Raw genomic sequence first — 12,807 nt, 5'->3', positions numbered from 1 at the left:
TGCCGAACAGGACAATGAACTAGACAACCCCATACCCGTTCATTATGAATCTTGTCGTTGCGCCTGCCCATAAATACACCGATATGCTGGGGGCTGATGCATTTTTACCCCTCCCAAGCAAGCGTCTGCAGTCAGTGAACACACCGCGCGAGGCTGCTGTTGCCATTTGTTATCATGCAAATACGGTCGGAATGAGGCCGCTTTCACCGGGGTCGGCTCCACCGCCCGCCACACGTTGCAATCAGATAGGCTGCGTCCCTACAGGTTCACGGGCTTAGCAGCGCCAGACGGGCGGCTCTGCAGCGGCGGCTGTGCAGCGTACCCAGGGTCACCTGAGAAGCGGACCTGCAGTCGGGACGCTACTGACGGCCCGAGAACAACGCTCGCGGAGCTGACCCCGAGTGGCCTGCTCTCGGCCGACGGCGCAGCAGCTGGAAGTAGCCGGAGGCTGATCTCCCGGGGCGTGCTCTGCAGCACGCCGACGCTCCCCTGATCAGTCACCTGTGTTCGGAGCAGCGGCTGGAGGCGGTCGGGCAGTGATCCTCTGCGGAGGTCCCGGGTCATCTGGTGCAGCGCCTGGCGACAGCCACCGACTGGTCTCTTGGAGCGCCTCCTCCAGCTCACGGGACGGCGGCTGAACGCAGCAAGCGAGCGATCTCCTGGGAAGGCGCCTACGGTCTCCGCAACAGTGACCAGAGACAGCACGCGGCCGATCTCTTCAGGCGTCTCCTGCCGGTCCCTCAGAGCGGTACAGCGATGGCCGCCCTCCGGCTGGTGTGCCTGTACGGGCTGCTGCTGCTCGGTGGCGTCTCCTGCAGCACCGTCGCCGGCAGGTTCCTGTCCCAACTGCCGCAGACCATCTTCCATCCCTTCATCAACTTCTATGAAATTCATCTCGACCCGGAGGACTATCAAACCCTGACAAACGTATGTATGTATTAAAATTAGGGACACCCGACGCTGAGACAGCCATGTTGGCAAATGTCAAAACGTAAATGCTGACGAGGCGTTTTTGAGTCAAATCAGAAAAGAAAAGCATGTTTTACACACAGCCACTTAATGACCCAAAATACCCCCAACTGCGCCTCTAAAAGGGCCCAGGACCAAGTCGCGCGACTTTCTGTGGGTAGCGAGCGAGCGGGAAAAGAATGACTGTGAAAGCCCGGCGGGCAGCTCATTTCGAGTAAAGGTAGGTCAAGACACAGATAATGCCGAAAAGGCAGATATAACAGAGTTGCTGGATTGCAAAGCCAACAATGGAGAAATGTCAAAATTGTGCTGATTCGTCTTTTTCGTTTTGATGAAAATTGGCATTACGCCGTTAGCATGTGTCATACCATATTACCCCGCATTAGCACTATTCAGCACCACTGGGATCGTTTTTGAATTTTCCGAGAAATAGCTCTCAATTATATATGATTCAGTGCCTATTGTAGGCCCTAATGTTGTCAAGTTGATTTGCCACTTAATGAATTAGATGACTGGCAAAGTTGTGTTGCCAAATGCTTAGGATCTCGTTTGGTTCTCCACGCTAGTCTTGAGTAGCGAGTCATTGCACACGGACTTTGGTATGAGTCGGGCAAGGTTGGAGGGACATGACCAAGCCAGGCAAGCTCAGGGGACGCGGAGCTGCACCAAGTTCTGATGATTGAAAACTAAGTCGAGTTATTTATAGAGTCATACCAAGCGGCATCAGTTTAATCATGAGAACCCTGTAGAATCCTCGTACTCCCGCGTCAGTCGTCTGTCTACACCAGAGACACAGACCGATTTTCGTGGTGGGAGGAAGGGGGACACAGCTCAAGTTTTTCCCTGTAAATTCTGTGCAGCGCGCAACGTTTTCACGCAGACGCCGAAATGTCTTGCATGGCGTAAAAAAGCGTCACTCTGTTTCATTGTACTTATTTTTAGATTCCCATCAGAAGTTTGTTCAGTGTTAACATTTATTCACACACGTAATAATGCACGCAACAAAAAATTATAACGAGGAATGCCCGTTTCGCTGGGTTTCGCCTGGATTACATTTCAGGCCTACCTGCCAACCAGGAAAGGGTACAGTGTCTATAAAAAACGTCAAAAGTACTGCCTCAGGGAAATGCTTAAATGCTTTAAAGCGGTGCACTCCGTGTTGGTTTATTTGGCAGCAACGTTAGATGAGAAGTAGCAATTTAAGTGATTCCGCAAGCGTTTTAAAAAGATACCCACTTCCTCGTGCTGAGGATGATATCTGTATGCCGTGCCATTCGGTTGTACAGGGATCGTGGGCCACCAAAATTTAAGGCGCTGGATCTTCTCAGACTGCACCCAGCATTACACCCCTGCTGATGCCGTGCCGGCACCCTCTGCGACAGGTCCCAAGGCTAGTGGCCACCGCCATCATGGGCATCGCCTACGGCCTGGCTATGCTCGGCCACCTCCCCGTCAAGTTCGGGGCCAACTCGGACGGGAATAAGGCGGCGTACGCTAAGGACCGGCCTCCGGGAGCCTATGGAGCCTACAGCTACAGGCGCCGACGCTCGGCTATGCAGCATATCAGATCGGTAAGGCAGGCGAGCTGCAGCCAGTCAGATCGGTAAGGCAGGCGAGCTCCAGTCAGTCAGACCGGTAAGGCAGGCGAGCTCCAGCCGGTCAGACCGGTAAGGCAGGCGAGCTCCAGCCGGTCAGACAGATAAGGTAGGCGAGATGCAGCCGGTCAGGCCGGTAAGGCAGGCGAGCTGCAGCCGGTCAGACCGGTAGGGCAGGCGAGCTGCAGCCAGTCAGACCGGCAAGGTAGACAAGCTCCAGCTGGTCAGACATGTAAGGCTGACAACCTCCAGCTGGTCAGTTGGGTGAGACAGACAGCTTCAGCCGGCCAGACAGGTGAGGCAGACGAGCCACTCAACAAACACGACTGCTACACGTCCAGATAATGATAGCAATTAAAGTAGCGGCAGGATTTTTTTTACTGAATCAAGTGTAATGTGAAAAATTGCGGTGACGCTCCAGGTAATACAGCAACACTGCGCGAGCGCAGACCCACAGACGGGTCGTGGGAAGCTGCTTGCTTCCTTCCGTCTCAGGGTACCTCCGCCCTTGGCTTTCCCCGAACCTTGTTGCCCGGTAACAAACACCAAGCAAACCGTTCACGCTTTACACGAGGCAGAATAACAGGCTATCTAGACTACCATTCACCAGACGGTGTAGGCCTGGCTTAGCAAGGACTGGAGCCTTATCGTTTCTAACATTCTGAATGCTGACGAATTTCCTTGAAAACGAATTTGGCATAGCTGTTCACAATGCGAGCCGCAGCATGATCTAGAGGCGATTCCAGACAGGATTTTGAGAGACATGTCAGGACGACTCATGGGCTTTTTAAGGCGAACGATGATGTTTACTTGACTGTACCCGCCAGAAGTTTAACTAAAATGAGCTAAAATAGGGCGGTTTATTACACCAAGGCTGATTACGTCTTAGTTATTTGTGATGCATGTGAACTGCCAGAGCCGACTCCAGAAACGAAAGGATGCAGAAGGATAGAAAAGGCCATAGCCCACACAAGCCCTGCTTAGTGTGAGCTCTGATACAGGGGAAAAGTGTCTTTTTGTCTCCGACAAATTTCGGGAAGGCCCGAATTGCCACCTTAGGCTAAATCTGCCAGAAATTTTTGCTATCTAACGTAATTGCAACAAAAAACACAAAACAAAAGGTAAAGGAAATGTGACGAGTCATAAACGTCATGAATAATCAGATTTCGGAAGGTGCGTTTGCACTAAAGTACCATTACTGGTCATGCCAAAAACCCCGGTGATTGGGGCGTAGGCCATAGTGCAGGATTTACTGGCACAGCGGGCTGAAGGCTGATGGGCGCATTGATTCAGTGCAAAGCTTAGATGTCGCGTGTACGGAGAAGGACAAGAACATCTTTTGGTCATCGGCCGCACCACAGCCATAAAGGACACGTGACAAACCTCATGCGCTATCTCACGACATACTGGGGTAATACCCGTGTTGGAGAGAGCTCTTGCAGGGTTTAATCCATCCATAAAAATCACTTTCCACCGCTTTGCTATCAGCTGTACTCTCCTTTTATGTTACAACCCACGTTACCTTAAGTTCAGAATTGATTTGTCGTCTTATATCACAGCTGTGGCCTACGTCTCTAATTGCAGTGTCGTAAATAAACTTTCTTTTTTCCATAAAACCCAAAGTTTACATTTCTGCCAATGTGTAATTTGCATGTGTATTTGTTCACACAATTTTAGTGAAATATATATAGATATATAAATAATATATACATAACTCTATATATATATATATATATATATATATATATATTGGATAAGCAGAGCATAAGGGGATGAAATACAAGAAGATTTGCGTGCTTTTCACCTGTTGGCAACGTTTACAACTTTGACCCCACCCATTCATTTTAAGAAATCACACCCACGGTACGCAGCTTGTTTAAGAAAAATGTCTTACATACATGCAAGAGCTGATTAATTGCGTTGCAATTTGCGTTGCTGCGTTGAAAGAGGGACACATGAATGCCTGGTGGACCAATTCATGTCAGAAGCAGGCAATTTTGTCGAAAGTGTATTGGCTGCCGTATTGTGGTGTAAGGAAAGGTGATTCGGAAATATATACCGTAACAGGCATCCATCTGCTTCACACACCAATCAGCGGTGACGCTGATTTATAAACAAGCAGGGGAGCAGCCACACGATCATTTCGCAGTCACATGGGTGATAACCGGTCCATGGCAATGGCCGCTGACGGTGGACGGGAGCAGGGCCCAGACAAGGAATATCCGGGAGAATGTCCTACACTCTGTGACTTTTCTGCAGCGGAAAACCGAGGTTGGTGGCTTTTGTTACATTATTTTTGGCAGCTGATATTTAAAGCGTTCGAACTGCTTTCTGCCTAAATACTGCAACAAGACCTCGGTTTGTAAAGCCGTGTGTGCCAGGTGACCTGCGAGAGCAGGGTAGACCGTGCCGAACATTGCGGTACATTGCGAGCACTTGGCGGCTTTTGATGCAAAGTCTATAGACCCGGAATTAGACGATCGGATGGTAGTGTCTGGTCAGTGTGGGCAATATCAAGGTCGCAAAAAAACGTAGAAATGTGAAAAACGGCTGCGTGAAGCTTCCGGTTATTCAGTGTTGTCGGCGAGGAGGCGTGTCCGAATGCAGACCGGTCCCGGCGCGGAATTCCTTTAATGATATGGGGAGAAGGTTTTCAGTCCTACATTGTGCATGATGAAGGTTCCCAGATAAAGGATAGCCCATGTTTTACTCAGCAGTGGGATGCGTATTTTTCACACGATCAAGACTGCAGTGGCATTTTAAAGGCCGTGCAATGACAAAAGTAGGGTTAGCAGCAATAACAGTCATCAATGATCTCGCATTCGTCACATTGCAAAGAAAAAACGTTTTTTGAGGACGAAAACGAGGATCCTGTCAACACCATCTCAGAGCGCCACATCACTGCCGCTCTGATGTCCTGAGCGACCCTGAGGCGATTTCACGGGACCGGTAGGGACGGCAGCGGCTCCAGCAGGTTGGCACGATACCGCGCATGCCATGCGTGCCGCGTCGCTCGATCGTGTTTCCTGGATTAGATGATGACCTATCCCTTGGCATGCACATCAGCTTAAGACTGCCGTTATGCGGCTTTCCACTCGCCTGACCTGTCGCCCCTGATCACAAAGCCACGTGGACAAGCAAGCTTATCGTCAAAAGCTCCTGGCCGCCTTTAGACTTGAGGTGGGACACGTCACCGCCGACAAGAGTAACTTGACAATCGACCACCTGCAGCGGGTTCAGCTGACGCGTGCTTTCGACCGCTAGGGAGTCAAGTGGGGCATCTTTTGTTGTCACGATATGACGTATGTGGAATCTCTGACGACGCGCACTATTGCTGTACATGTTTTCATTGAAGTAGCAGCTGTTGCCCCCTTACAGTGTCAGTGCAACGCCTGGCATCGCCTCTGCCATGCCGGCCACCCGCCCCCTCTGGTGGCTCGGGCTGAGAGTGCCCTCGGGGCTCGCGCTCAGCGTCGCTGGCACCCACTCATGTCTGTTGGTGCCGGGCAAGACAGCTTTTGTCTCGACAGCAGTCGGATGCTACCACATCCGCGATTGTGCGAGCTTTTCACTCTCGAGGAAAGCATTGGTTAACTTTTACCTGCGCCACCCAATGTTTTAAAAAACCGGCGTACATTGCTGCCTCGATCCACCTGTGTTATCTGGCGAAAAACTGTCCAGCATTCGCAGACTGGTCAAATATATCCTGGAGTTGGCGTCGCAAAAACATGGCAAAATGGCTTAAGTAGCCGACGCAGTCCTTAATACCAACCAATGGCTGGAACGTGAGGTGCGTAAAGACACCTACATACTATTTGGCACAAAATAGGTACAGTGATGCGTGCTTCGCAGCAGAGTAATCACGTTCGTCGCAAGGTGCTGAGGCCAGCCATGACGCTTACGACTAGAAATAAGCCCAGTTGTTTAGGTATTTTATACAGCTTAGTATGTGAAGAAAATCTCGACTGAAAGATCTGTGAAAAGCATTGATCTGAGGGTCATTGGAAGAGCAGTGTGTCACCACTGATCTGTGGCGTCCGCCCTGATCTAATCTAGTTTGTAGTATATTTCTGTCACCTCCTAAAAATGATCCTGCTTAAAGCTGCTCAGTATTTGACAGTATTTTGTGGCTCAACTTGCTCATACACCGCAACATCGATGTTTCCTTGTTTACTACACATATACTTACGCTGCAAGTGTCGGCGAGTACACCAATACGAATTTTTGAGTGTCCTCTAACTGGGATGGTCGCTGTAATTTGTTGCCATTTTCGCATCTTTGTCACCAAATATCTCGCAAAACCTTCCATTTTTGTCACCGATCATATTCTGTGAATCGGAAGCATTTTACCCATATTCTGATTCCACAAATTGATCCATTCAAAAGGCTTGAATAAAACGTTTGAAGAAACAGTAGGAGGAGTTTCAGTGCTTACTGTCCAAATGGGCCCCGATAGTAGAGATTTTGACAGCTTCCGTTTATGAAATACATGCAAATAACATCTAAAATTACTCGTGCAAGAGCTACGGCAGGCCATTAGGCTGGGAAAGCTGCAGCGAGCATTGGTTTTTGAGCTTAGCTGTTTTGAAATATGGCTGTGCCAGTTTTTTGTTTTGTAGTCGCTGGCATCATGCACTGGGTCGATGATGACTTCTAACCCCTGTCCTGCCCGGCAAAATGAAGCTAATTTTTTAAGGAAGGCAGTAGCAAGCAAAGTCAATGTGGTATGCATTGCAATGTATATTCCGAAGCTGATGGGTTTAAGCTCATACTCATCATTTCAAATGACCGCTAGGCACAGCTAGGTGTAAAAATCATGCAAAACTGTGCAGGGTGACGATGCCGGGAATATCATATTGTCAAGAAAGTATTGATGCAAACAGCTACTGAATTTTTTGAATTTTTTGAATTTCATGTATTTATTTTATTTATTTATTTATTATGTTTATAAATTTATATTATATATATATTTATATATGTATATATGTATATGCATATATTTATAACTTATATAAATTTTATTTATTTATTATTTATTGAATTTCATTGAATTGAACACCAAAGATACCGCAAAGTTGGCATCTAAAGTCATTAAACACGTAGCCTGAGTAATGACACACAAATTACCATGCACCTGTCTATGTTTCGGAGGTGCATCCAAGCACTGAGTTTGGAGGGATACCCCCAGGCGTATCACTGAATCCACCCTTTGCAATGAGATAACCATAATTATGCACTCGGGTGTCCCTGCTGTTGAGACAAAACGGCTTTCATGCTTAATTGAAATATTGCGCCCCCCAGCTGTAATTTCATAGACGCACTCCACCCCAGTGCACACCAAAAAAGTCCTGAGTCTGCCTACGATTCATGTATAAAAGCAAAAATTTCCCCGTGGATGCAAAACAAAAAGTTGGGAAAGGCCACTAGGCTAAAAGACGTAAGCTCAATTACCACGCGAGTGCCGCGCAAAACAACCAGGGGTCCGAATCGCCCGCTCCCTAGACAGGGATAGAGTTTAGAAACGTTGATAGTTATGGATAACTGCGGTGCCAGGCAACATGGAAGAGGGACCATTACCTCACTGCGAGATTTTGGTAAGTCTTCCAGTGTCCGTTACGATGACTTGTCCGGTACTGCGCCATTGCTTCGTCTAACAAAACTCCACAGGGACAGGGCAAGGTTACACAAAACGAGGGGCGTCATGCACTTCGTTTTGTTAAATTATTCTCGTGTACCGGCACAAAGTACTTTGACAAGGCCCCTTGGGTGACTTTTAGACTGAACCCCCTACTTGTCATTCGTGCAGGCACAAATGATAAAGGTAACTGTATTGGCACAATCTTTCCCGTGTAAAAGATCGGGTTAGCACTCGTCACAGCCTTGCTAGCATTGAACAAAGCCGACGCGGTCTTAACGGACCTGATCCATTTAACGCAATTTAGCCCAAGATATAGCAAAACATCAGGCTCCACGCTCTAAGTCACGCGCCTCTTTCGCAGCTCTTGCTCTTTATATTTAGATGCACCCTCCAGACATTGAGGTTGAAGTTTAAATGAAAATCAGACCTTAGTCTGAACATAAGGTTTTCTTAATCCGAAGCCAGACTGATAGTGTCATGAGTCTCGGTCAGATTTCATATTTTTCCGAATTGGAAAGTTCGAATACGAGTCCGACTGATTCATTAAATGGATTCATGCAAAGCGAATGAATGCTTTATTTAGAAAGTGATGTTCATCGGTAGGATGATTCAACTTGTTCCGAGTCACTGAGTTTATGCGTGGAAGTCGGAGGCCGGACGGATTCAGATCCATCGCTGGTCAAAGGATCGCCGGAAATATTCGTGTCGCTTTATTTGTTAATGCAATTTCATTGAGATTATTGCAATAAAAAGACGATACACAATGTCGTGCATGATAATTTCTGCTAGCATTATCAAGCCGTAGATTGTGGTCGATGATTTTGCTCGCAAAGGTTTCCTAATAAAAAGCTTCACTGAAAAAACTATTGGCACGGCAACCGGGCGGGGGAGGGAAAGAGCAAGGATAACTCGGTTCTTAGATTTATGTAAAAATTTAAAATATACCATGTCGCTAAGGATGAATGGGAATATCTTTGAGAAGGGCCAATTAGTGCCACTTTTAAGAAAGATCCAACGCTCCTGCTTAAAAACTCTTGATTCATCACAATGATTCACACGGGCAATTACCTTAGATATACTGTTGGGTCGTAAAGATGATTTTGCATGAGGAAGCTACTTGAGTGTGCAGCTTCTCACTCACGGAACCTTAAGTACACATGATCGAACTATTCTGAAGAGTGGCGCGTACTGGTATACGTCTTGAATAAATTTCTGGCAAAGACCAGCTTTCTGGGCAATCCTGATCAATCATTTTGTCATGAACTGATAACTTATCACCCCGATGTGTGGATTTGAAACGTAGCCCCAGTGATGCCTTAAGAGGATGTAACTCATCCAGACTGAGGACAGCCTGGCATTGTTGCTGTTGGCCTTTACCACCGGCAACTGTACCCTTTTAACTTCTAGAACTGCAGGGATAATTGCTGCGCAGACATGGCTGATGCAATAACACATGTTTTCTTTCAATGTATTAGTTTGTATGAAGACACGTCTGATAGTGCAATCATTGGCCGCAAAGTCGCAGTGCAGTGTGTGTTTTTTTTTTTTTAAGCGGCGGAGATCTATGAATAGCAACGCAATGGTTACTCGCCTCATCTCGCACTCGTGATTTTGACTGTGCCGTAAACCACAGCACCCACAGCCATGCTTACCTGCCCACAGAGGACCGAGATGGACTTGTGCGTGATGCGTCTCGTGTGCGAGCTGAGCGTCGAGTACCGCGACGACCCCAGCCGCTTTCACGCCATTGAAGAGGCAGTGCTGCGCAGGATATTCCGGTGAGGCACGGCGACGAGCTCAGTGACCATTTACCAAAGCGGAAAGCTGACGAAGTCTGTTATGATAATTTTTTTATTTATTATAAGGCCGGCATTTGTCCGGTCCAATGCCGTCTTTATGTGATACGTAACGGCTGATGAAAGAAATACACATATGCACCTCAATCATGACGTGCTTGTTAAGCCGGCATTCTGTAGGCATGCGTAAATCGCAATCTGCTAAAAAATAATGTGCCGCGTCTTGCAAACGTTTAGGAACACATCAGTTCCAATGCATTGCGGGTGCATTATTAAGGCTGTGGATTGCACAACTCATCTGTGACAGGATCTCATGGCTGCTGTCTTGCAAGGTGACCCCATTTCTGGACGCCCTTATAGACCATTACATTACATGATATCATTACAGAGGGCATTTGTATGCGTGTGACATCGCCTTCTGTATGAAGGCAAATGAAACATGTAGTGGTAGATTACGGACACATTCAGGCGCAATAAGTCAGTGTTTGATGACGTAGCAGTATTCGGTTCTACTTTTGCTGAGAAAACATCCAGGGGAGGTAGATCACAAACTGCAGCTGCACCGATCAACTGCACAATTGCGAAGCATGCAACAGCGTTTAACAACATGGGAAAAGTAAATCACGCAAAACACCTGGCTGTTGTGTTGCCCCAGCGATCTCAGCAGTCAGCGGTTGCAGCTAGTTTAGACTCGCGGTCAACAGGCCCCACACAGGGCCCGAGGCCGTAGGGATTGGTGCCAGGCGTCCGATGCCCCGCCACTGCCCTTTCCCAGGGGAGGTGAGCAGTCGGCCGACAGGACCAGCCCTGAGCTCGAGGGGGGTACCGGTGCTGCCAGCCCGGTCTGCCAGCAGTGGGCCTCGCCGTGCTCCGTCAGCTGGATACTAAACAGTCTCACCGATCGCCCACCAGTTGATAGTGGTGAGTCCCTTGACGATGCACCCGCTCACTGGTCGCTGACAGTCTGATAGCGGTGAGTCCCTTGACGATGCACCCGCTCACTGGTCGCTGACAGTCTGATAGCGGTGAGTCCCTTGACGATGCACCCGCTCACTGGTCGCTGACAGTCTGATAGCGGTGAGTCCCTTGACGATGCACCCGCTCACTGGTCGCTGACAGTCTGATAGCGGTGAGTCCCTTGATGATGCATCCGCTCACTGGTCGCTGACAGTCTGATAGCGGTGAGTCCCTTGATGATACACCCGCTCACTGGTCGCCGACAGTCTGATAGTGGTGAGTCCCTTGATGATGCATCCGCTCACTGGTCGCCGACAGTCTGATAGTGGTGAGTCCCTTGACGATGCGCCCGCTCACTGGTCGCCGACAGTCTGATAGTGGTGAGTCCCTTGATGATGCACCCGCTCACTGGTCGCTGACAGTCTGATAGTGGTGAGTCCCTTGATGATGCACCCGCTCACTGGTCGCTGACAGTCTGATAGTGGTGAGTCCCTTGATGATGCACCCGCTCACTGGTCGCTGACAGTCTGATAGTGGTGAGTCCCTTGATGATGCATCCGCTCACTGGTCGCCGACAGTCTGATAGTGGTGAGTCCCTTGATGGTGCATCCGCTCACTGGTCGCCGACAGTCTGATAGTGGTGAGTCCCTTGACGATGCGCCCGCTCACTGGTCGCCGACAGTCTGATAGTGGTGAGTCCCTTGATGATGCACCCGCTCACTGGTCGCTGACAGTCTGATAGTGGTGAGTCCCTTGATGATGCACCCGCTCACTGGTCGCTGACAGTCTGATAGCGGTGAGTCCCTTGATGATGCACCCGCTCACTGGTCGCCGACAGTCTGATAGTGGTGAGTCCCTTGATGATGCACCCGCTCACTGGTCGCTGACAGTCTGATAGCGGTGAGTCCCTTGATGATGCACCCGCTCACTGGTCGCCGACAGTCTGATAGTGGTGAGTCCCTTGATGGTGCATCCGCTCACTGGTCGCCCACAGTCGGATAGTGTTGATTCGCTTCAGATTGCATCTTCTCTTTGGTCATCAACTCTCTGACAATACTGGGTCACCTGGTGCTACATCCCTTCAACGGAAAGCTGTCTCAGGCATGCAGACGGCAATGAGCTTCCTTATTCTGCGTTTCCTCACGAGCCGGTAGGCATCAATTGTCGGACACAGAGTCCACGTAGAGACGGCACGTCATTACGTGCCACCGACATGGGTATATTACAACTTTCAATTGGAATTCAGTTGCATCCAGCATCTCAGAACTTAAATATTAGCACCATGGCGTTGTGTGGAAAGAATGGACCCGAAAACTGTATTTGCCTCTGCAAATTTTTTTATTTTAAAGTTTCTCCTCTGCCGCCGACCTTATCGGTAAGAAATAATCCCTCAAAATGTCTTCTCATGGGCCACCCACTACCTGTCGATGTTGCAACCCTTGATGCTGCCCCTCTCACCGTCCCCTCACCCCCTCACGCGTCTCTGCGGCAGAGGGCGGCGCTCAGACGTGAGCCGCTCGTCACGAGACCCGGCGTCACAGGGGACGTGGCTCCACCGCGAGCCGGCCCTGGCGCGGACGTCGCCGCCGGCCGCTGCGCTCCGCCGACCCCCCTCAGTCGTCTGCCGGCCGCGTTAGGGTGTTCTGTTACGCAGTGTTCTAGGTGCTCTTGTCTGTTACGAGGAGTAGGCATATGTGGTGCTTGTAGGTTGGGTTGGACCATTGGCCGTTGTTATTTATTTCGCTTGTTTTATCGTTGACAGTTAAGTCAATGGCTAGTGTATGAATGCGTAGGCATATGCCACCTCACATCGATTGAATGTGTGTGCTTTTGGGTAGCGTACAACAGAAAC

At 49.1% G+C, this 12,807-nt stretch overlaps 1 protein-coding gene across 1 annotated transcript; it reads left to right on the top strand.

The window, feature by feature from the left end:
* Nucleotides 1–756: 756 nt before the first annotated feature.
* Nucleotides 757–12,467, top strand: LOC119102402 (uncharacterized). Its single transcript, XM_037225771.1, has 5 exons — nucleotides 757–927; nucleotides 2,352–2,540; nucleotides 9,865–9,980; nucleotides 10,774–10,919; nucleotides 12,448–12,467. The coding sequence occupies exons 1-5, from the start codon at nucleotides 757–759 to the stop codon at nucleotides 12,465–12,467; spliced, it is 642 nt and encodes a 213-aa protein (XP_037081666.1).
* The last annotated feature ends 340 nt before the right edge of the window (nucleotides 12,468–12,807 follow it).

This window comes from Pollicipes pollicipes, unplaced genomic scaffold (genome assembly GCF_011947565.3).
Source record: "Pollicipes pollicipes isolate AB1234 unplaced genomic scaffold, Ppol_2.1 Scaffold_5724;HRSCAF=6776_pilon_pilon_pilon, whole genome shotgun sequence".
NCBI classification, from domain to species: domain Eukaryota; kingdom Metazoa; phylum Arthropoda; class Thecostraca; order Pollicipedomorpha; family Pollicipedidae; genus Pollicipes; species Pollicipes pollicipes.
Note: the sequence above shows the minus strand (reverse complement) of the source record. Positions and strands in the feature narration are given on the sequence as shown.

Coding starts and splice junctions, on each gene's coding strand:
- LOC119102402 (XM_037225771.1), top strand. CDS start 757: ATGGCCGCCCTCCGGCTGGTGTGCCTGTACGGGCTGCTGCTGCTCGGT. Junction 928..2,351: donor ACTATCAAACCCTGACAAAC/GTATGTATGTAT, acceptor CCTCTGCGACAG/GTCCCAAGGCTAGTGGCCAC. Junction 2,541..9,864: donor CTATGCAGCATATCAGATCG/GTAAGGCAGGCG, acceptor ACCTGCCCACAG/AGGACCGAGATGGACTTGTG.